Raw genomic sequence first — 23,890 nt, 5'->3', positions numbered from 1 at the left:
CGTGTGGGGTGTGAGGCTGAGACCGGGGTGTCTCTGAGTATGTTGCCTGGTGATCAGGCGCGCCCCTCCGTGGAGTGTGTGTGCGCCTCTGTCACAGATCCGCCGCGCGTGTTCGCGTACACGGCCCTGTTTCTGGGCCACGAGCTGCCTCCATTTGGCGTGAGTCAGCACCGTCTTCTCCGTCCGTTTCCCGTTGTATTTTTCTAAGTAACGAAGGACCAGGGGGTTGTCTTCCTGCTTCTGCCATTTCAACAAGAGGCATCTACTCTGTGGAGCGGGCACCCCTCCCCTGTCCCTGCCCGCTCCCCTCCCTGGGGTGGGGCCCCCAAAGGGGGGCTGCCCCGAGGTCTCACCAGTGGTTCCCCAGAGACTAGGAATGTTCTTTTCTTTCTTGTGGTAAAATACACATCACGGTGACCATTTTACCCTTTTCTTTCATCCTTACCCGAGAATATGTTTTTACTGATTTTTTTTTTAGGGGAGAGAGAGAGAAACATTGATGTGAGAGAGAAACATCCATTGCCTCCTGCACTCACCCCGACCAGAGGTCAAACCTGCAACCTGGGTGTGTGCCCTGACTGGGAACTGAACCCACAACCTTTTGACATTCGGGACGACGCTCTAACCAGCGGAGCCACCCGGCCAGGCATCCTGCTCGTATTTTAAAAGTAGGTTTTTATTGATTTGAGAGGGAGAGAGAGGGGGAGAGAGAAACATCAGTGATGAGCTCATAGATTGGCTGCCCCTGCACGCCCCACACTGGGGGCGGAGCCTGAAGACCCGGGCTTGTGCCCTGACCGGGAATCGACCTGTGACCTCCTGGTTCGTAGTTCAGTGCTCAGCCTCGGAGCCAGGCCGGCCGGGCATCCTGATCCTCTCTGAGCACACGGCTCGGCGGCGTTGGGTGCACTCAAGCTGTTGGGCGGCGGCCACCACCATCTCCAGGACCTTCTCGTCGTCCCAAACAAACTCTGCCCATTGAACACTCCCCCTACCGCCTTCCCCCTCCCCCCCAACGACTTCCTGTGTCTGTGGATCTGAGTCCTCCGGGGCCTGGGCTGAGCGGGATCCGCACAGCACTGTCCTCCTGTCTTTCTCACTGGCCGGACGCAGCAGGTCACAGGGTCACCGAGGCCGGAGCAGCAGGACCCAAGGCACACGGGGACCCTTCTGGACCCCCTGCAGCCCTGGAGGGCCACCCACGTGCCCCATGACCACACCGGCGTTTTCTTTGGCCGTGTGACTGCCCCCCACTCGTGAGGGGGCGGCTGTTCCCACCGGGACCCCTCCCACCGTGAGAGCCACACTCTCCTCCGACGACAGCTCATTCCTCTCAGGTGCCCCCGCCCGTGTCCGGTGCCCGCTGTTCGGAGCCCCCGCTCCTGTCCTGTGCCCGCTGTTCGGAGCCCCCGCCCCTGTCCTGTGCCCGCTGTTCGGAGCCCCCGCCCCCTGTCCTATGCCCGCTGTTCGGAGCCCCCGCCCCTGTCCTGTGCCCGCTGTTCGGAGCCCCCGCCCCTGTCCTATGCCCGCTGTTCGGAGCCCCCGCCCCTGTCCTGTGCCCGCTGTTCAGAGCCCCCGCTCCTGTCCTGTGCCCGCTGTTCGGAGCCCCCGCCCCTGTCCTGTGCCCGCTGTTCGGAACCCCCGCCCCTGTCCTGTGCCCGCTGTTCGGAGCCCCCGCCCCCTGTCCTGTGCCCGCTGTTCGGAGCCCCCGCCCCTGTCCTGTGCCCGCTGTTCGGAGCCCCCTCCCCTGTCCTGTGCCCGCTGTTCGGAGCCCCCGCCCCTGTCCTGTGCCCGCTGTTCGGAGCCCCCGCCCCTGTCCTGTGCCCGCTGTTCGGAGCCCCGTCCCTGTCCTGTGCCCGCTGTTCGGAGCCCCCGCCCCCTGTCCTGTGCCCACTGTTCAGACCCCATACCCGGAGGCCCTGTGGGTGCTGGTTGAAGTGGGGCCGTGGGTGGTGAAGGCCGCAGCCCCGCTCAGGAGCCGGTCCTGGGGTGGCAGGAGGCCCCTGGGTCCCTGTTCGGGGACCTCGGTGTCCTGGGCGGAGTCTCTGCAGCGGCCATGCCCCCGCCCACCAGGGGCTGCCCCCTCGCCACCAGGCTGAGTGACCCACCCAGAGGCCACAGGGACACGGCCGCCCATCACCCCCCGGGCAGAACCCCGTGTGACGGGAAGGAAGCGGGGCACCTCTCCAGGTGCGCCCCTGGGGGCGGGTATTTTTAGCTGGTGGCGCTGGCTCGGGCCCAGCAGGAATAGCGAGCACTCGCCTGTTCTGGATCTGAGGTCTCTGGCTCTCGGGGGCTGGGCTGGGGGGGCCTGCAGGGCAGGCGGGCGTGCTGTTTAGAGAAAGCGCAGGACGGGCGGCAGACCCAGGGCTCTGTAAACGCCGTGGGCGCCAGGCTGCCTGTCTGCTGCACCATCCCCACGGTGGCGGGCGGGGGGGGGCGGGGCAGGAATTGTTGTAAAATGCCTTGGGGTTTTCCCGCGCCCCAAGTGCTGGGGGGTTCTGGGTTTGGAAGATTCTCTATTGCTCTCGGCTGATCCCCCCCAACCCGCTGTGCCCCCCCCACATGCCTCCTGGGGAATGCCCCCCGACTCCGCCCTAATCTGTGCGGGCGGAGGCCTGCTAACTGGGGGGCCGGGGGATCCCCTCTCTCCTCCTGGAATTGGGCCGCAGCTGGACTGAAGTCACAGACTGGCCAGTGCTTCCCTACAAAGGGTCGGAGCCAAGGCATGGGGAGCAGTGGCCTGGGGCCCCTGGTGGGGATTCGGGGCAGCTTCGGACCTGGTGGGGCTGGGCCCTCCGTATTCTGCGTTGGCACCACCCTGCCTGGCCCTCCCCCTCGTCTCCTGGCCCTGGGGCAGCAGTGGGCGTAGTGGGTGCCCAGCAAGGGCCCTGCAGACCTGCCTCCTTGAGCCCCACCCGGCCACCATCCCCCCACTGTAGCTGCACCCCCACTCCCTCCCCCGGGGGGTTTGTCAGGAACATTCGCAGCTGCCGCCTGTCATTATGGCTGGCAAGTGCTTAGCAGACACGATGGAGCCGCCTCTCAGGTAGGGATGGTGCAGCCTTGCCTGAGCCTCTGCTGGTCCACGCTCCCCGGAGCCCCCAGGGCCTCGGCGACTTATTCTGGGCACACACGGCCGGGCGGGCGGGCGGGCATGCCTCTCCTGCCTTCCTCTGCCCACTTGTTCATTCTGGTCCTCCCTGCAGACGGCAGGGGACCCCCAGGCCTGGGCGGGCAGGGAGGGTGCAGAGTTGGGCACAGCGGCTCCGCCAGGCTGGGTGGGCAGGGCAGGCGCTTCCGCCCTTTGTCCCTGCCCAGGCTGCTCCTGGGAACCCCTGACCGCGGGTTCTGTGCCCACAGTGCCAGAGAAGCCCGAGCCGGTGCCGCTGGAGAGCCGCTCCTGTGTCCTCATCCGCCGTGACCTGGTGGCCCTGCCCGCCAGCCTCATCAGCCAGATCGGGTACCGCTGCCACCCCAAGCTCTACTCGGAGGGCGACCCCGGCGAGAAGCTGGAGCTGGTGGCAGGTGAGGCGCCCCCTGGCCCCTGGGTGCCGAGCCCGCTGATGATCTTTCCTTCAGAGCCATGAACAATGTCCTCATCGCCGTCCGTCAGGAGGAAAGACAGAGCATCTTCTGTTCCTCTGATTTCCTCTAGAGAATGTGCCGTTAGGGGGTCAGTCAGGGGCATTCATCTGGCATTTCAATCGCATCTCCTGGGCTGGGCTGGCTTCTGATGGGGGGGCGGCAGCCACAACTCTGTCACAATTTAGGTCGAAGATTGAACCAAGTCGAATGCAGTTTGGAATCCCCCCACCCAGACCCTGAGCCCGAGTGCCCCCTGACCCCCATGGTGCCCCCTGACCCCCATGGTGCCCCCCAACCCCCAGGGTGCCCCCTGACCCCCAGAGTGCCCCCCGACCCCCATGGTGCCCCCCCGACCCCCATGGTGCCCCTGGCCGTGTCTGCGTGCTGAGGGCCGGGTGTTCTGAGCGGATCAGAAGCCCATCAGGGCCATGTCTCTGTCAGAATATTTATCTTTTCTTTTCTTTTTTTAATTGACTTCAGAGAGGAAGGGAGAGGGAGAGAGAGAAACATCCACGATGAGAGAGAATCATGGATCGGCTGCCTCCTGCACGCCCCCCACTGGGGATCGAGCCCACAACCCGGGCCTGTGCCCTGACCGGAATCGAACCCGGAACCTCCTGGTTCCTAGGTCGACACTCACCCCCTGAGCCAGGCCGGCGGGTGGTGTCTATCTTTTCAGCGGGATCTGCTCTTAGGCTGTCGGGCTATGGGAGGGGGCGGGGGGGAGACGATGCCGATGGCATGGCGCCCTCGCTGGTGACATGCAGCCCTTCCCGGGCCCTCTGCCCTCGGCCCCCTGGGTGTCTGCATCTGGCGGGGCCCAGCCAGGGAGTTAGGCTGGGAGGGCAGCTCAGGGACAGCCTCGAGGGAGTCACCGAGGCCGCCTCCCAGGTGACAGGGCCTAGGCCTGGGCAGGTCCTGCTCACAGAGCTCAGGGGCCCCCGTGCCCCCCCTGCCCCCCCCCCGCTGTGCCCGGGCGGCGGCCTCACTGTGTGTCTGGCGCAGGCTCGGGCGTCTGCATCACGCGGGGCCAGCTCATGAACTGCCACCTGTGCGCGGGCGTGAAGCACAAGGTGCTGCTGCGCAGGCTGCTCGCCACCTTCTTTGACAGGTAGGTCCTCCGCCCGGAGCTCCGCCCCTGGGGGGCCGCCAGCCTCTCTCCTAGGCCCCACCTTCCTGACCTCGCCCGAGCACCCAGCACGTGGAGGAGGGTCCGGGGTCCAGGCCTGGGGACCCTCCCACAGTGAGGAGCCACCTCCTCCACCCAGGGGTGCATCAGAGCAGCCCTCTCCCAGGGCTTTCCTCCTCCCGTCCCAACGGGCTGGGGCTGCCCCCTCCACTGTACCCCATCCCTGGGGGAGAGCGCAGTCCCTGGGGATGCCAGGCGTCCCGAGCCGCCCAGCGTGCGGGCGGAAGGCCGTGCTGTGTCCCGGCCTCACTGCCTCCTCCCTCCCTCCCTCCCTCCCTCCTCCAGGAACACGCTGGCCAACAGCTGTGGCACCGGCATCCGCTCGTCCACCAGCGACCCCAGCCGCAAGCCGCTGGACAGCCGGGTCCTCAACGCTGTGAAACGTAAGGGCCGGGGCCTGCGGGGGACGCGGCCGAGGGGGGGCCGCCGGGTCGGTTGGGGTCGGGGGAGGAGGAAGGAGCCAGGTCCCCAGGTGTGAGGGGTGCCACCAGCTGTGGACGACTGAACACGTGAAATGGATCTGATTTTCCATTTTGAACCACACGCTTTACTGACACGGAGGTTATTTTGGGTCTTTGCCATCTGCTCGGCGGCTCTGCCTCCCACTCCTGGGTGCGTGGGGTGACGCCGGCCACCGTGGTGGCAGACGCTGCCGTGCCCCCCCCCCCCCCGCCGTTCTGGGGAGAAGCCAGCGGTGCCGGGCGGGCCACGGCCAGGGTGCATCCTCCTGTGGCCACAGTTTCCAGCTTAAACAACATCTGTTGTTTTAGAGCAAAAAGAGGCCTGTGCAGTCGGTAGGGTGTGGGTGCGGCGGCCACTGGGCAGAGGCGGGCGGCGTGGAGTCCGAGAGCAGCAGCCCCTCACGCCGTCCCCCGTCCCCGTCCCCCGTCCCTCCAGTGTACTGCCAGCCCCTCACGCCGTCCCCCGTCCCTCCAGTGTACTGCCAGCCCCTCATGCCGTCCCCGTCCCTCCAGTGAGGGCAGCCCCTCACACCGTCCCCCGTCCCTCCAGTGTACTGCCAGCCCCTCACACCGTCCCCATCCCTCCAGTGTACTGCCAGCCCCTCACACTGTCCCCCGTCCCTCCAGTGTACTGCCAGCCCCTCACACTGTCCCCCGTCCCTCCATTGTACTGCCAGCCCCTCACACTGTCCCCCGTCCCTCCGGTGAGGGCAGCCCCTCACACCGTCCCCGTCCCCCCGGTGAGGGCAGCCCCTCACACCGTCCCCGTCCCCCCGGTGAGGGCAGCCTCTCACACTGTCCCCCGTCCCTCCGGTGAGGGCAGCCCCTCACACTGTCCCCGTCCCTCCGGTGAGGGCAGCCCCTCACACTGTCCCCGTCCCTCCAGTGTACTGCCAGCCCCTCACTCCGTCCCCGTCCCTCCAGTGTACTGCCAGCCCCTCACACTGTCCCCCGTCCCTCCGGTGAGGGCAGCCCCTCACACCGTCCCCGTCCCTCCAGTGTACTGCCAGCCCCTCACACTGTCCCCCATCCCTCCAGTGTACTGCCAGCCCCTCACACTGTCCCCCGTCCCTCCGGTGAGGGCAGCCCCTCACACCGTCCCCGTCCCTCCAGTGTACTGCCAGCCCCTCACACTGTCCCCCATCCCTCCAGTGTACTGCCAGCCCCTCACACCGTCCCCGTCCCTCCGGTGAGGGCAGCCCCTCACACCGTCCCCCGTCCCTCCAGTGTACTGCCAGCCCCTCACACTGTCCCCGTCCCTCCAGTGTACTGCCAGCCCCTCACACCGTCCCCCGTCCCTCCGGTGAGGGCAGCCCCTCACACCGTCCCCGTCCCTCCAGTGTACTGCCAGCCCCTCACACCGTCCCCGTCCCTCCAGTGTACTGTCAGCCCCTCACACCGTCCCCGTCCCTCCATTGTACTGCCAGCCCCTCACCATCCCCATCCCCCCAGTATACTGCCAGCCCCTCACACTGTCCCCCGTCTCTCCAGTGTACTGCCAGAACTTCGCGCCCAGCTTCAAGGAGAGCGAGATGAACGTGATCGCGGCCGACATGTGCACCAACGCCCGCCGAGTCCGGAAGCGCTGGCTGCCCAAGATCAAGTCCATGCTCCCCGAGGGCGTGGAGATGTACCGCACGGTCATGGGCTCCTCGGCCGCCGGCGTGGCCCTGGACCCCGAGTTCCCGGCCGCTGCGGCCGCCGCGCAGGTGTTCGAGCAGCGGCTGTACGCCGAGCGGCGGGGCGATGCGGCCGCCATCGTGGCCCTGAGAACTGACGCCGTGAACGTCGTCGACCTGGGCGCCCCCGCCAACCCCCCCTTCGAGGCCGGAGAGGAGGCCGAGGGGGCCGGCTCCGTCATCCAGGAGGTGGCCGCGCCCGAGCCGCTGCCCCCCGACGGCCAGAGCCCCCCGCAGCCCTTCGAGCAGGGCGGCCCCGGCTCCCGGCCCCCGACGCCAGCGGCCCGGAGGCCAGACGGCGTCTACGCGGGGACTCTGTAGAGCGCCGGGCGCCAGGGACGGTACTAGCTGCTTGCATGCGTTACTAATACAAACAAATGTGATCGAGCCACTCACCTACTGAACGGCTGTTGCCTGAAAACAATGTGATTTTTATTCTGCTTGTATTTAAGGTTCATGAAGGAGACAATGCATTCGGGACACTGTAAACAAGTAGGCCTGGCTGCCGCCCTGAACGGCCCGGCCCCTTGATACTCAAGGTCGGTCTCCACGTGTAGCTTCACCCCCTTCTTGGACGGAACCAGGCCCTGGGCCGCGGTGCCAGGCCCTGCCCGAGCCCCCACCCCTTCCTGCCCCTCTGCCAGGTCGAAGCCAGGGACCCCGCCCGCCCCTCTGTGGCCGAACCCCTGGTGTGTCCTTCTTCCTGCAACGGGGTCAGGCCGGCCTGGTCCGTGTGCGTGTGGGAAGGTGACGAGCCGTGATGGGCCTTGCTGTCCCGGGAGAGGAGAAAGGGCTCCTGGATGGACCTGGGCTCCGGCCCCACAGCCCCCCTCACCCCCTCACACCTGGGTCCCCCTGGCTCCGGCCCGCTGCCCGCTGGCCTGTGGGGCAGGGCCGCCCCCCGGGTGCCCGGCCCTCGGCCTTGTTAGGATTCTGTGTGTGTGTGTGTGTGTTTGGGTCTGAATTCAGCTCTTCCATACCCGACTTGGAAACTTTCAGACCCAAAAGAGCAAACAGTGAGGGAGGACGGGGTGTCCCTGTCCCCGTCCACTGTGGCTTGAGGGCGGGTCCTCTGTACACCGTGCCCGCCCCCCCACGCCAGGGTTTACTCACCTGTAGGGGGCAGGCGGCCCCCGGACAGGCAGCCAGAGTGTGTGCTGAGGGGGAGGCCACTCAGGGGCCAGCCTGCAGATGGGGGGCCTGCTTGGTGAGGCAGGAGCCAGGCTGGGGCAGAGTGGGGCCCCCGTGCTGTGCTCTGACCCGTGGAGGTGCCCCACGCTGAGGCTGCGGGGGGTGGGCAGTGAGCAGGGGCCCGAGCCGGGCAGGTGGCAGGGCGCCCGGGGCAGCAGGTGCGGAGGCTCAGAAGGCACGGGGAGGGCGGCGAGGAGGGGCCCCGGAGCCGGTGTGCCTGAGGCTGCAATGCTCCCTCCGCAGTTCAGCTGCTGGTTTTGTGGGGAAGGAACAGGGCTCCTGCCGCAGCTCGCCGTCCCGTCCTTGTCCAGGGCTGCCTTCCTCCCCCGTCCCGGCTCCGCCTCCCCAGCCCTCCACCCGTGTGTGACTCAGGACCCACAAAGCCGAGCCCCCCAGTGCCGGGCCACAGGGGGTCCCAAGGTGGGGCAGCCTGGGGCGGGGGTGGGGGGCTCCTTCCCGGGCTGCACGGAGCCTCCTGCCCCCCACCCCCCAGCCCCGCCACACGTGTGCCTGGCCTCCAGAGAGATCTGACAGCTTCCGGAAGGGGTGGGGATCTGGGGGATGGGACCCCGGGTGGGCAGCCACCTGGAGCTGAGCTCAGTCCCTCCACCGCTGTCCCTGCCCGGGGTCCTGCGCCTGAAGGGGCTGCGTCTCTGGGGGCTTCAGACCAGCCCCCTGGCCTCAGCACCCCCCCGCCCCCCCACAGCCCATGAGGGACCAGACTTGGGTCCTCCTGGAAGTGAGAGGGGGCCGTGCCCTCAGCACCCTCAGGTGGACTCAGGGCCCTGTAGGTGGTGGTGGGTGAGGCTGACTCCCCCCATCTCCCCGCTGGAGTTTTCCTTGATTTGCTCCCCCACCCAAATTTGCACTTTAATTTGACGCTCCCTGGGGACCCTCGGGCCCCCCTGTCCCGGCTGCGGACAGAGGGCTCACTCTGTCTCCCTCTCTCTCCTCCACCCCAAAGTGGGCACGGCGCCCGCCCAGGGCCAGGAAGGGAGGGTGCCCCGGCCGGCGGTGGCCGCACAGAGAAGGCCTGGCCGCGGCTCAGGCCAGCACAATGTCCCGTGACCTCTGCCCCTGAATTGTTGACCATCGCCGTCTGCTTTGTGGTTCCGGGTGAGGAAGGCCAAGCGCAGGTGAAACTTGAATCGTTCAATGTGAATGGTCTGAGCTCTCCCGGCCCCGGCGGGCCAGGCCAGTGTTTTGCACTAAGTGTCCCGTGTGGGCGTGGCTCCAGCGCGTTGGCCGGCGGGCGTGGCTGATGATTGTCTGTGCTGGCGCCCGCCCGAGCTTCCTGGGGGCGGCGGGGCCTTCCAGAGTGCCTTACCACCTCCCCTCTCCCTTACCCGCCTCCCGCCTCTGTTTACACGACGACTCATTCCTGTCCTGTCGGCCCACCCTGACCCCACACCCTGTAGACGAGAGACAAGCCACTCAGTATCTGTGAGAAGCTGCGCCTTCCCCCCCTGAGCTTGACTGTTAGCGACACGCACCCACCGCACATCTGTCACAGTGAGGCCTAGCGGCGCCTCGGGGAGGAGCCGGCACCGATGTGTGTAGCTGACGCGGCGGCCACGGGCCCGGGGTCCGGCCGCGCCCCACCCTCCCGCGGGAGGCGGCTGGGGTGGTGGAGTGCAAGGGTCCCTCGGTCCCACAGGCGGGGCCGGCGATGGGACGGATACTGTGAGCACGGCAGGGCCCGCCCGGCCACGGGCCGGCTGCCTCGGTACTTGAATTCTGTCTTGTTTTCTGCACTGTGTCTGGCCTCGGCCAGAGTTCTCTGTGGTCACTAACTGTGCATTGGATCCTGTTGTCTTATGTGCCCTGACCGGACGCAGCTGCGGACGCAAGGCCGGGAGAGCCCTCGGGGCGAGCCTGCGGCCCTTCCCGGCCCCCCGGGTGGCTGACCCTGCAGGTGGGTGACCCTGCAGGTGGGTGACCCGGGCAGGGCTCCTGAGCCTCGTGTGCTTCTCCTCCAGGAAAGTTCATTCTGTGTTTGTGTTGAGAGCTGGGAGGAAGACGGGTGGGGAGGCTGGGGTCCCTAGTGAGGGACTCTGGGGTGCGGCCCTGGCCTGTCCCCCTCGGTGGTAGGACTGGTCCAGGGCCGGCCTCCCCGGCCGTGGCTGCTCAGATTCCCCTTCGACGGGTGATTTTTGTGGCAATATCTTGCCGTGGGAAAAGGCCGATGACCCACAAACCGCCTGAAAACTCGGAGAAAGCCCGTTGCCTCGGCCGCAGTAACCCCCGCAGAACGGGGCGCACAGGTGCCCTGAGCTTTAACTGCCGCTGCCGGACGCGGCACCGGCCGGCTCCACGCGGCACCCCCACGCGGCACCCGGGCACCGAGACCGTGAGGGCTAGTGCGAGCTGTTTCTAATGTGACAAAGGGTTTGGGTTGTTTGTTGTTTGTTTGTTGTGTTTCTTTGGGGGAAAAAAACCCGAAAAGGAAAATTACGCAGAATCTAAAGATTCGGATCGGACCACCTGCTCAAATTCTGATCATTCGCTTCCTTGTTCGCGTTTTGCACATGACTGTAATTTTTATGTCCACAGAAGCCAAAACTCGCAATACTATTTTTAGCAGACAAGAAAAAAAAGAGCTAAGTGTGAAGTCGTACAAATATTTTTGACTTGAACCTTTGGATGACACTGGGAGCAAACAGACCCTTCATCCTCCGGACTTTTCACAGGAGCCGGCGGGTGTGAGGCTGGTGTGGGGTGTGGGACGCTGCAGCTCTCGACTGTTACCAACCAATAAACCAAACGCACGCCTGTGCTGGAGGAGGTCGGCTCCACGCATGCACCACTGCGTTCGCCTCGGCCTCAGACCCTCGCTTTTTTTTTCTTTCTTTTTTTTTTTTTTTTTTGCTTTTCTTTAAGAAGGAGGAGACCTTGGTTCTTGCTGCACCAGGCTCCGGGCTGTCTCTTCTTAGCCGCGGCTGACGCTGTACCAATAACTCAGCCCACAGAAACGCCCGCCGGCGACCACACAGCAGGCTCCCGGCGTGCTCAGAGCCACTCCGTAGAGTGGATGTCCGTCACAGACAGACAGAAGGACATGACCGGTCGTTGTAAAGTGCTTTGTAAAGTTCACATTTACAGAATAATAAAGTCAGTTCAAACCCGCGTGGACTGGGCTTTGCTTGGACGGGAGGGTGGAGGGGGGGCATTGAGAAGCCAGGGAGGGAGCTGGGCTGTTAGGGGCAGAGTGACCAGCTGTCCTGGGCTGCCCTCAGGACCCAGGAGCCCGGGGTCGGGCGGGGGGGGCGGGAGGCTCGCTGCCCACTGCCCACACCTGGCCCCCTCCCTCCCCCCACAATGTCTCCTGAGGGAAGGGGCTGCTGGGCAGGATGGCCTGGGGTCACGGGCCTGGCTGAGGGCTTCCTTGTCTTCCTTTTGCTAAATCCTCCCCCGAGGGTATTTCCCATTGACTTTTAGGGAGAGTGGAAGCCAGAGGGAGAGACCGAGAGAAACACATCGATTGCCTCCTGCACGCGCCCCCACCAGGGCCCGGGCCGGGGAGGAGCCTGCAACCGAGGTGCGTGCCCTTGACCGGAACCGAACCCAGGACCCTTCGGTCCGCAGGCTGATGCTCTATCCACTGAGCCACACTGGCCAGGGCTCATTTCCTTCTTGTGTGCAACCTGGGAGAGCCACCTCACCCAGCTCACCTGCCTGCCTGCCTCCCATGCCCAACCTCCTGCTGGGTCCGGCCTGCCCCCGGTGGACTGAGGGGGAACTGCAGGTGGGCGAGCAGGTCACCTGGCCCTGGGAGTCCTGGAGCCAGGCACGGGCTCCGCCTCCCAGCTGCCCAGGAAGTGTCCCCCTGCAGGCGGGTGGGGTCCTGGGGTTCAGGCCTGGCCCCTCTTCTCTGCTGGAGCCACGGGGCCTGCCTGAGCTCCCCCGCCAGGGCCCCAGCGGCCAGGCCTGGCATCGGAGCGATCGGTGGGTGTGGTCGCTGGCCCTGCGTTTGCCTCCTCAGTGGACACCTGCCGGCGGGGCCTCACTCCCTCTGTCCCGGGAGGGTCTGGTCCAGAGGGGCCACCCCCACCTGGTCTCCCCCGCTTTCTCGAGCCTTGTAGCACCCGGTCTGCGAACTGGGGTCCCCTGGGCGCAGGGAGCAGGCACAGGTCAAAAGGGGATGGACATGGTCAGGAGAAGGGCCCTCGCTGGGGACTCGGCATCAACGGGTGCTGGTCTGGGCTGTCCTGAGCCACCCCTCCCCCAGGGGCCTGTCCCCACCCCGCCCAACTCCCCCCACATCCACTCAGCCGGGTGCAAGCCCCTCCCCTCAGGCCTCGAAGCCGGTGGGCGGGGTGGGTTCCGGGTCACCCACCTGGGCCAGTGGAGACACCAGCCTCCGGGCCATGGACAATCAGGAGGGGCCCGAAGCCCTCCCACAAGTCCCCCATCAGGCCAGCTCGGCCCTCTGCGGCCAGGCCAGCTGAGGCCCATGGTGTGTGTGGGTGGGGGGGCAGGTATATGAGGGTGTCTTGGGTAGAACCCAGGCCTCCTGGGTCTGGGAGCAGAGCGGCCCCTGCCCCGTGCTCCAAGCCCTCCGCCCGTGCGTCAGCGGCCTCTCCGCCCCTGCAGCCCCCGAAGACACTGGCTGAAGCATCAGAACCTGCCCTGGCCCTCGTCCTCGAGCCCCAGCCTCCCCTCCCCCAGCCCTTTGTGCTGCTCTGGGAGGAGGGTGCTGAGTCAGCAGGACCCAGAGCCCTTTGTCCTCCCTCCGGGCCTTGGCGTGGCCGCCCCCCTCTTCGCCCGCCTCGTGAAGTGAAAATGAAGGCCCTGCTCTCCACCGTAGGGCCATGGGCCAGGGCGGGACAGGGAGGCGGGATGGGGACCCCCAATCCGGAGGCACTGCGGGGGCCGATAGGGGTCCTTCGGGCTCAGGGCCGGGATGCAGGGTCCTGGGGCTGCAGAGAGGAGCGGGTGCAGGTGCTGGGCCTGTCTCTCCACCGTCCACCCCAGGGGAATGACTGCCCTGCTCTGGGTCCAAAGTGGGGCTCCAAGGCGGGACCCCTGCCGATGCCCACATGGGGTGGAGGGCTCTGAGCAGAGCAGGTCGCTGCCAGGCGGCTGGCTGGGCAAAGCAGACCTCAGCGACCTGCTGCCCAAACGCACGGACAGATGAGCCGGCGCCCCAGGCCCTGCTGAGGCCCCCCAGTGGGTACGGACGGGATCAGGACGAGAGCTCGCCGTCCCGCTGCCTTCGGTGGGCAGGGAGGCCCACGGTGCCCTCGGCTCTGGGCTCACAGGGTCTTCCTGGAACAGAGGCGGCTCAGGCCTCGCTGGAATGGAAACCAATCTGATCAGAGAGCCGTCATCACCCTGAGAACCGGGCGGATCCCGGCAGAAGCCGCTCCTCAGAACACAACACGGGAAGCTTTCTGAGGCGATGCCTGCGGGGGGGGCGGGGGGGGGGCTCCCGGGAGGCGGGGCTCGAGGAGGGAGGGGCCAGGCCACCCACAGAGCACCCCTCGGGGTGTGGGGGGTGGTGAAGCGGACTCTGCCATTCTTCCCTGCGAGGCCTTGGTGCACGCTGAGCTCCTCTGGGCCTCAGTTTCCTCCTCCATAGAATGGGGTCATACGGGTGCTGCCCCTTGGGGTTTGGGGGCCTGGTGCGAGGTGCACAGCCGGCGAATGCGGGCCAGGTGGGCTCTGCTCTGGCGGCCAACACTCGGCAGGTGGTTCGGTACCGAGAATCTAGGAAAGCTGGGGCCGCAGCCGCAGCCAATGACTCGAGAGTTAAGGAGGGGGTGGAGACAAGCCCTGTGAAGGGGAGACCCTGGGCCACTCTGAACCCAGTCTCCTCTTCTACGAATGGAGCAGCAAATCCCACCTCGACGCTGCAGGGAGGAGGATAAAGTCCTCCGTCCTCCGCGCTGGGAGCAGGAATGTGGTGAGTCTGGACCCTCAGGCCTCACCTGCACACAGAGGCTGGCTCTGCTCTCTGCTGCCTCCTCCCCCTGGTCCCTCCGGCAGAGCCTGGGCCGGGCCCTGGGGTGGGAAGGCCTCCCTGGGTGGGCCTGGCACCTGCAGGAGAAGCCGAGTTGCTGTCCCCTGGCTCTGCGTCCGTGGCCCAGGGTGGAGTGTTGGGGGGCCCACAGGCCCGGTGATGATGTGTGGGGCAACCTGGCCGTGTGGAGTGCGGGAAGAGCCCTGGGCTATGGTCAGGGGTCAAGGAAAGGCGTCCTGCAAGGGCCCCGGGTGGGCACTGAAGGACGTCTGGGCAAGGACGGGGCCCTGGAGCCAGCACCGCTCAGCGCTGGCCGGAGAGGGCCCCTCTCTCCTCGGCCTCCTCCCGGCTCGGGGCTGGTGCAGCCCCGGAGGACAGCTGTGGGCGTCGCCCCGGGGCCTCGTCTCCTGCGCTGCTGAGTCACGTGCTCCGCGCATTTGTGTTCCGAGAGCGGAGCAGATGGTGGGTGCAGTAACACTTTAAATTAAGGATTCTAAACGCACATTAAATTTAGATTTAATAAGACAGTTACTGTATGGAAATCAGGGGCCCACCAATCACTCCTCACGTGTGCGGTCCAATCCCCCACCGCGTTCCTGGCTGTCGTGTGCGTGCTCAGGGGGCGAGGTGGACGCTCCAGCTCAGCACCGCCCTCAGGCTGCCCGCCCGGTGGGACCTTGCGTGTCCGGGGCCCTCACCGCAGGGCGCACAGCAGCTCCTGGTGGGGCCCCACATGGGCCATCCTGGCCCAGGCCAAGGCCTCCTCCAGTCCCGCTGCTGGCCCAGCTGGTGGATCAGGACACGAGGTTCTTTCTCTCCCTCCGCTGCCCCTCCATCCCCCACCCACACTGTGCCACCCCCCTCCAGCCCCTTGGAGCCTCTGAGTTCTCCCTGAGGTGCCCCTCGCTGTACTCCCACAGGGGGCGGGGGCGGGGGGGGCCGAGCTTGCACACACACTGTGCGCCCACTCAGGGAGAGGAGGCACCGGCCATCCCCTCGGTGGGAGAGGCGGGCAGCGGGCACCCACCGTACAGTGTGGGGGGCTTCCATAGAGAGCAGTGCCAGGCAGACACGGGGCCAAGAAGCGTTTGCCCACATGTCTTCACAGGCGAGGGTGCCCGCGCAGCCCAGCCTGGCAGCCGCCTGGGAGGGCGGGCTGAGAAGAAACCCCTCAGAGGGGTCCACGGCGACCCCTGACCTGTCCCAGGGCCCACGCGCTGACCATCCCAGAGGTGGGGAGGGCGGGGAGGGCGCCCCAGGCCAGGGGGCGGGGGAGGAGGAGCGCTGCTCTCTTCTCTGCTCACTTCTGTTTGACGGGTTTCAGCCGGGGAAGCTGTCGCCCACAGTCGGCAAACACCCCTTCCCGCTCCCGCCGCCGCCGCCTGCCAAGTGCCTCCACCAGCTTGGCTCCCAGGCCCCGCACAAGCTGCCGAGCTGGCGCAGGCTCCTTGAGGCCTCCCCCGAGCGGCTGGGAGGGCTGTCCCCACACGCCCCCGCCTGTCCCAGCCTCTCGCCCCCCAGGACTCTGCAGCACCCAGGGCCCTAGGCAACCAGGAGGGATGGGGACCCCCTCCCACCCCCTCGGCGCTGGCGGGCGGCTTTGGAGGAACCACAGACCCAGTGGCTGGAGCACTGGGGAGCACTAAGGGGCCCCAGGAGGGAGCACTGAGGAGCTGGAGCATTGGGGAGCACTGAGGAGCTGGAGCATTGGGGAGCACTGAGGAGCTGGAGCATTGGGGAGCACTGAGGGGGCCCAGGAGGGAGCACTAAGGAGCTGGAGCATTGGGGAGCATTGAGGAGCTGGAGCATTGGGGAGCACTGAGGGGCCCAGGAGGGAGCACTGAGGAGCTGGAGCACTGGGGAGCATTGAGGAGCTGGAGCACTGGGGAGCACTGAGGGGCCCCAGGAGGGAGCAGTGTCTCAGCCTGGGGGCCAGGCCACCTCCCGAGGTCAGCACAGGACTGTGCCCGAAACGCCACCCAGCCCCAGTCGGCCCTGGGGTCCTGGCCCCTGGTGGCCGTTGGGGGTCACAAGTCCCTTCAGGAAGGGCATCAGCACCACGGGTTGGCCCCTTGGGCATGAGGTCCTGGCTCAGTCCGACCCCGTCAGACCCTGGGGCCTGGGTCGGGGCAGGCCCGGGGGGCCCAGAGTTCAGCCCGCTCCCCTGCAGCCCTGACCACAGCAGGCTCTGCCCCTGTCTCCCAGGCCCTTGGCTGGAGGAGGGGGAGGTTTGGCCTCCACCCCCATCCCCACTGGGAGCCCCAGGCCTGGTGCCTGGAACCCCCACCTCTAGGCTGCTCCCCGGCTTGGCCTTCAGGGCTGGGCTGCACAACTTAAAACTGACAATTGTGCCGTCTGGACTCCTGGCCTCATAATTAAGTGTCTCTTCCCGATTATTGTCAGAGAGTGATTTGTTCTCTGGCAAGAAACTCAACCTGCTTCAGGGGGGGCCCGAGGGGGGGGGGGCCCGAGAGGGGGGCCTGAGAGGGGGGCCTGAGGGGGGGCCTGAGAGGGGGGCCCGAGAGGGGGGCCTGAGGGGGGGGCCGAGAGGGGCGGCTCCCTGCTGGGCCTGCGAGACCCCTGCCTGGCCTTCTTTGCAGACACCCAAGGGCTGGGAGGTGACCCCTGACCTATCTGGGTTGTGGGGGCTGCCAGGCAGGTGGGGGCAGCCTGGACCCTGGGCTGGGCTCAGGCTCAGGGCTCAGTGACACAATGTGGATGGTTCCTGGTGCTGTGCCCTCCCACACATGCGCACACATGCACACATGCACACACATGCACACACATGCACGTGGCACATTCGATCCCTGGCTGCTCTCAGGGTTGGGGAAGAGCCCTACCAGGGGCATCTCTGGGCCGGTTTAGTCTTGGTTCTTCCGCCAGGAACCCCGTGGGCCTCAGTTTCTCCACCCACAGAAAAGGGGGGATGCCCTGCCCCCTCCCCTGCCTCCTGGGGGGACAGAGGACAGAGCTGCCGAGGCCTGCAGGGGTCTGAGCCCACTGGGCCCACGGTCCCTGGCTCCACGCCGGGCAGGAGCTGTTCAGGGTGGTGGGTCGCGGCTGCGCGGCCGTCGGCAGGTAGCGCCCGGGGAGAGGACACTCCCTTTTTTGGAGCATTTAAAACGTTAGGGTCAGAACGTGCACAGGAGAGATCTTTGCGAGGGAGGGGACAATGGGAAATAAGGAGCTAACGCAGGGCATTTGGTCAAACGAAATCTCTGAGCAGAGTTGGCTGTAAAGTTATGGCTATTCGCCCGTTTCCTTCAGGAGCAGCTAGGGCTTCCGAAGGTGAGCGCTGACTCCCACGTTCCCATCGCTCACGAAGCGTGGCAGGCCCCCGACAGGTGCGGCATTACCTCCACGGCAAACACCGCCCAGACGCTCACGGCCACTGTGGGCTGGCCCAGCACAGGGGCTCACCGGGCATCCAGTCCGGCAGGGACGGGGCCTGAGCTCGGGGCGCACGGTGTCCAGGCTGGGGAGGGACGGGGCGGTGTGGACGGCGCAGACCTCCTGGGACCGCGTGTCCAGCAGACGCGGGGGAGGTCCCAGTGGAAGGCGAGGCCGGGTCTTGGGTGGGGCAGAAGGCAGGGCTGTCTGGGGCCGGGGTCAGAGGTCAGAGGCTTTGAGGTGAGGACTCAGACACAGGCCCTGATGAAGAGGACAGCCCGGGGCTCGGGGGTGCGGGTGGGGGACAGGGACCTGGGCGAGGGGCCGCCCTGGTGCAGGGAGCGCTCCGTGGGCCTCTCCTGGGTCCTCTCTCAGGTCCTGGCTTGGAGGCAGGCACTGGGCTAGTGCCTCTGCTGGGCCTTGGCCCCTTGAAATGCTCAACCCTGTTCAACCCCTTTTAAAGGTTTGTTTTTAAAAATATGTATTTTTATTGATAGAGAGGAAGGGAGAGCGGGAGAGAGAGAGAAACACCGATGATGAGGGAGCACATTGCTCAGCCGCTCCTACACGCCCCACACCGGGGATCGAACCCACAACCCGGGCACGTGCCCTGACCGGGAATCGAACCCGGGACCCTTCAGTCCGCAGGCCGATGCTCTGTCCACTGAGCCACACCAGCCAGGGCTGTTCACCCACTTTTGTTGGGAGGGCTGGTGTCCGCCTTCCCAGGAGGCCCCTGAGCATCGGGGAAGCGGCTATGAACGGCCATCCTGGGACCATAGGACCAGAGGACCTGGATCCTGGCTCCTCCGTCCCTGTCCGTCCGTCTGCCTCCTCCAGGCCCAGTCTGCTCCTCAGCCGCCAGGCTTGGGGTAACCCGCCCCCCCCCTCCGCCGAAGCCTGGAGACACTAAATCAACTCCAAGTGGGGAAACCTCACCGGCCGGGGGCTCTTTGCCCCTCTTGTCTCACTCCCTTCCACCTCGAGGTCAGCCTACAGCCCACTGCGGGGTCTGTCCCCCACCCCCGCCCAGGGCCTGTTTCCCAGGCCCAGGTCACTCCCGCCCAGCAGGGTGGCTCAGGGGCCAGGCACACTCCCGTGGCCCTCCTCCCTCCAGGGCAGGCAGGGAGGCCACAGGGGGTGCAGCAAGCGACCCCCATATCTTCTATGGCCTCCACCAGCGAGGATCCCCTGGAGCTGAGACAGGGCCCCAGCCTCACACCTATAACTTTAAATTAAAAAGCCATGTGTGTTCATGGGCTCCCCCCTCCCCACCCCCACCCCCGGCAGCTCCACGCTCAGCCCCATAAAGATGATATTATGGTACAAGCCATTATGCGCCGAGCTGACTATATATACATTTCTAAATGGTTCGGCAAACAGCAGCCTACTTACGGGCAGGGCCGGGGAGCCGGTTCATTTGGGGTAACAAATGGCCCTTGATTTGATTTTAAATGCAATGACAGCCGAATTTATTTCTTATTTAATCACTTCCCCGCGCTGCTGCGCGCGGGCGATATTAAACTCCAGCAGCCGCTCCGGAGTTAGCGCGAGGCGGGCGCATAGATTATGTTTATGGGGTCGAGCGAGATCTCATTGCGGAGCGTGGGACCCAAATGGGTGTTTTTGTCATTTATACAGTAGCTTATATCATTGCTTCTTCCCGCTCCCGATGTTCCAGTAATAAACATACAGGCAACGTGGTTCTCTTTGCATTACAGACAAACCATCCTGATTCTGTATTAAATATTGTTATCAATCCCGAGTCGTCCGCGGCACTCGGGGGATAAAGTGGGCCGCACTGGGCTCCGTCCACGGGGCGGCCAGGTTCCTCGCCAGGTCCCGAGGACGCACAGTGTGGGACCCGTCCTGGTGGCCCTGGGGGTGTAGACAGCGGCTCCCCGGCTCCCCGGCTGCCTGTGAGGGGCGGGTGGCTGGTCTGGGGTTCCGATGGCTCTGGGACACCCCAAGGCGGCCGTCAGCGCAGTGGGGGGGGGGGGGGCAGGAGGTCGTGACTGATTCCCGCACCACGGTTCATACTCCGCTGCCGAGACAGCATCCGCCGTTCCCTCCAGCGCCGGGCCCCTTCCTGTCCAGGCCACCACCCCCTCCTCCCAGCCTGCCCTGGGGATGACAAGGCCCTCCCCGCAGAGCCGCTCAGGCAGGGGCTCCCCAAACCCCACCCCTGACCCTCCCTGCAGAGGGGGACCCACTGACCCCGTGTCCAGGGCCCATGCAAGCCTTGGGTCGGAAACCACCCTGCCAGGCGAGTCTGGCCTTGGACAAGCCCCAGCCATGTCTCACGTCACCTTCAGGCCTGGCTCCGACCCCCAGGCCCTGCAAGGGCACAGCTCGGCCGGGAGGTGCTGAAGGGGCCATCGGAGAGGCCTCCTGAGGAGGGGCCTGGGGAAGGCCCTGTGTCCGAGTGAGGAGGTGGGAGGGTGCCACCAGCTCCCTGTGCTGGTGAGCAGCCACGGGGCATGCCAGGGGACAGCCACACACTGAGCTCGGCCCTGGACACCCAAAGGGACAGGTGTCCCCCGAGAGGCGGAGAGGGGGCAGAGCCAGCATCAAACCCGAGTCAGGCCTGAGGCCAGGGCCGGGCTGGACCGAGGTTGGAGGGGTGACCACGGCCCAGTCCCGCCTGGCAGGCCAGCCTCAGGGTGGGCGGGACCCGTCTTCATGGCTTCCTTCGCCTCCAGCCAGCCAGAGGTCGAGGGCCGGGGCTGGGACAGTGTGTGTCTGGGGGGGCAGTGCCCGCGAACCAGCTGCTGCGGCTGCAAGTGCCCTGGGAGGAGGAGGGGGTGGTGGCCGTCTGGCCGGGCACCAGGGAACGCCGTGTTCCCACCACCTCCTTGGCAGGGGCCCGATCTGAATGCGGGGCCTGTGCCAGGCCCAGGGCCGGTCCAGCGATGCCAGGCTGGGGGATGGGCACGCGGGCGGGGAGGGGAGGCTGTGAGCTCCCCAGCAGCCCCCACCTGAGTCCCCTGGCCCGGGGAGGTCCCTGCAGGGCAGAATCGGCTGGATGAGGGGGCCCCTCAGAACCCCGCCCCTCCCTGAACGTTCTGGTCTTGCTGGTGGGGGGTGGAAGGGGGAGCCGGCTAATTTCTAGAAGCCGCCTGCCAGGCAGTCACCCCCATCTCTGTGCCTCTGTTTTCCATCAGTCGGTCTCGTCCCCCAGCGGGGAGGGGTGACCACGTGAGAGATGGCGGGGCACAGCCCAGTACTGCCTGCACTCTGCTCCCCCAGGGCCCGCCCCACCTGGCCAGGTGGCCCCAGAGACTGGATGCCCTGGGGGCAGGAGGGCCGAGTGGCCTGGGCACTCACCCTGCCTCCACTCCCCGATGGCCATGGCCATGGGACCAGGAGGGACCCTCCGTCCTCCCCCCGAAACGGGACGAACGCCTGGCTCCAGGCTGATGGGCTCCTGTGAGCCGGCTGCACTCTCAGCCCGAGGAGAAGGGAAGATGGGCTGAGGCACATGCTCCCTCGGGGCGGGGGGTGGCTCCAGGCAGCCTGGGTGCCCGAAATCTGCCAGGTTCCAGATCCAGGGGGTCGGGCAGGGGCTTGAGGCCCTGGAGAGGGACCGTGGCTGGAAGAGCAGGGCCTGAGCTGAGCCAGCGACCGCCATGTGTGGACAAAGGTCAGCCAGGGTGGATCCGAGGGTCCAGGCCAGCCCCCTGTGGTGTCTGGGGGTGCACACCTCCTTGAAGGGTGGGCTCCCTCCTGGAGACTGACTGGGTGAGGTGGTCAGTGAAAGCCGGCAGGGCTCAGGGGCTGAGCGTTGACCTAGGAACCAGGAGGTCACAGTTCGATTCCCGGTCAGGGCACAGGCCCGGGCTGTGGGCTCGATCCCCAGCGGGGGCGTGCAGGAGGCAGCTGATCCCTGATTCTCTCATCACTGATGTTTCTCTCTCCCCTCCTCGCTCTGAAATCAACAAAAACCTATTGAACAATATCTACATAGTTACATGCTCTGCTGGGGTGTCAGGTAAGATGTGCCCTTGGGAAATCATGGCCTCCTGCCTGGACGCCGAGCCTGTGTGGGTCCCCCAGCTCCAGCTCCAGCTCCAGCCCCCAGGCCCTGCCCCCCACCTCCCTGTGTCTGGGCCCCTGCGGTGTGCAGGCCCGTCGATGCACAGGTGAGTGACACCTGTCTTGGAGGAGGGGCCTCATCTGGGACACGAGAGTCCCACAGGCCTGGGCAGGAGAGCCGGCGACGGCGGGGCACGAGGGCCTGGCGCTCCGGGGGGGCGGGCCTTCGGAGGGAGGGTGGCCGGAATAACCACATTTTAACCCGTCATCATGTGGAGAGTTTTGTTATGAAAAACACCAGAAAGCCATTAATGTAAATCATGAAATATTCAGCAAGGAAGTCGCTTAGATGTCTCGTGTTCCCAGAAACGGTGCGGAGGCTTCCTGCGTCAGGCGCCCAAACATCAGCTCTTCGGTGCATCTCGGGGCCATTAGCTGGGAACGGGCATGAGGTCATCGCCTGCTCGGACGGCCTCGCGCGGGCGGGTGACGGGCGGGTGACGGGGCGGGTGATGGGGCGGGTGACGGGGCGGGTGACGGGGCGGGTGACGGGCGGGTGATGGGGCGGGTGACGGGGCCCGGCCGCCGCCTCCCTCCCACGTAGCCGCATCGACTCCCACCGGCCGCCCCACGGTTCTGCTCCCCCAGATGGCCCGGCTCCTGGGCCCCAAGTGCTGTCTCCGGGGGATGGCGGGTAGATGGGGGGCCACTGCCCGTCTCAGGGCCTCGTCAGCCACCCGTGTGAGCGATCTCCCCGTGCCAGGCCGCCTCAGTTCGCCACCCTTCCTCATCCACCGTCCCCTCTCCATCCATCCCCTCTCCACCATCCCCTCTCCACCATCCTGCTCTCGTGGTCTCCCTGGGCTTCTCCTGACGTCCTCCGCCTCCTCGTCCTGGCAGCCCACGGTCGTGTGGCCGGCGAGCGTCCGGGGGAGGACTCAGACCCACACCTGTGGGCTCTCACCCCCACCTGCCCACCCTGAACAAACACAAAAGGCGACACCACTGGGCGCAAACGAAGATGGGGCCGTAGCCGGTGTGGCTCAGTGGCTAGAGCGCCAGCCTGTGGCCTGCAGGGTCCCGGGTTCGATTCCGGTCAAGGGCACGTACCTCGGTGGCAGGATCCTCCCCGGCCCAGGCCCTGGGTGGGCACGTGCAGGAGGCAACCCATCAATGTGTTTCCCTCACATGGATGTTTCTCTCTGTCTTTCCCTCTCTCATCCACGCTCTCAAAAAATCAATGGAAAAATACCCTCGGGTGAGGGTTAACAAAGAAAAAAAGAAGATGGGGACACCCCCATGGGACACCCCCTGGGACGTTACCATCAAACACACTGAAAACAACATCTGTCAGTGAGGATGTGGGGAAACGGGGGCCCTCGGGCCACGATGGGGGGGGAGGGAAAATGGGCAGCCGCCGTGGAGAGCGTGTGGCGGTCCCCGAAACATTGAACATAGAATGGGTGTGGGACCCAGCAGCCCCACTTCTGAGTACACCCCCCCGAGAACTGAAAGTGGGTCTTGAGGAGACATCACACAGCCACGCCCACAGCGTGAGTCACAAAGCCAAATGCGCAAACACCCCCGAATCCGCTGACGGGAACAGGTGAGCAAAATGTGGCCTCTGCACGCAAGGGAATGCTACCCAGCCCTGAACAGGAAGGACAGCTGGACAGACCACACCAGGCGTGACGTGCGGACATCACGCTGAGCGGAAGAAGCCATCACACAGGGCCATCCCGTGGGACCCCACTCATGGGAGGTCCCTGGAGGAGTCAGACCACAGACGGGAAGAAGGTGAAGACGGGGCTGGGGGAGGTGGGAGGGGTGCTTGGTGGGCAGAGCCAGTGTGGGACGATGGAGAGTCCTGGAGAGGGGACGATGGAGAGGGGACGATGGAGAGGGGACGGTGGAGAGTCCTGGAGAGGGGACCGTGGAGAGGGGACGATGGAGAGTCCTGGAGAGGGGACGGTGGAGAGGGGACGATGGAGAGTCCTGGAGAGGGGACGATGGAGAGTCCTGGAGAGGGGACGATGGAGAGGGGACGATGGAGAGGGGACGGTGGAGAGTCCTGGAGAGGGGACCGTGGAGAGGGGACGATGGAGAGTCCTGGAGAGGGGACGGTGGAGAGGGGACGATGGAGAGTCCTGGAGAGGGGATGATGGAGAGGGGATGGTGGAGAGTCCTGGAGAGGGGACGATGAGAGGGGACGATGGAGAGTCCTGGAGAGGGGACGGTGGAGAGGGGACGATGGAGAGTCCTGGAGAGGGGACGGTGGAGAGGGGACGATGGAGAGTCCTGGAGAGGGGATGGTGGAGAGGGGACGGTGGAGAGTCCTGGAGAGGGGACGGTGGAGAGGGGACGATGGAGAGTCCTGGAGAGGGGACGGTGGAGA

At 66.0% G+C, this 23,890-nt stretch overlaps 1 protein-coding gene across 6 annotated transcripts in view; it reads left to right on the top strand.

Moving 5' to 3' along the window:
* The window catches only part of NACC2 (NACC family member 2), a 46,029-nt gene extending 34,794 nt beyond the window's left edge, over window positions 1-11,235 (top strand). For all 6 annotated transcript variants that reach the window (XM_080670100.1, XM_080670099.1, XM_080670103.1 and 3 more), the window contains 4 exons: window positions 3,364-3,528; window positions 4,594-4,699; window positions 5,063-5,160; window positions 6,730-11,235. In XM_080670100.1, coding sequence (XP_080526226.1) covers window positions 3,364-3,528; window positions 4,594-4,699; window positions 5,063-5,160; window positions 6,730-7,238 — 878 coding nt within the window. In that variant the 3' untranslated portion in view covers window positions 7,239-11,235. The remainder of the gene's footprint in view (window positions 1-3,363; window positions 3,529-4,593; window positions 4,700-5,062; window positions 5,161-6,729) is intronic.
* Window positions 11,236-23,890: the final 12,655 nt, after the last annotated feature.

Source organism: Plecotus auritus (assembly GCF_963455305.1).
Source record: "Plecotus auritus genome assembly, chromosome: 5".
Lineage (NCBI taxonomy): Eukaryota > Metazoa > Chordata > Mammalia > Chiroptera > Vespertilionidae > Plecotus > Plecotus auritus.
Note: the sequence above shows the minus strand (reverse complement) of the source record. Positions and strands in the feature narration are given on the sequence as shown.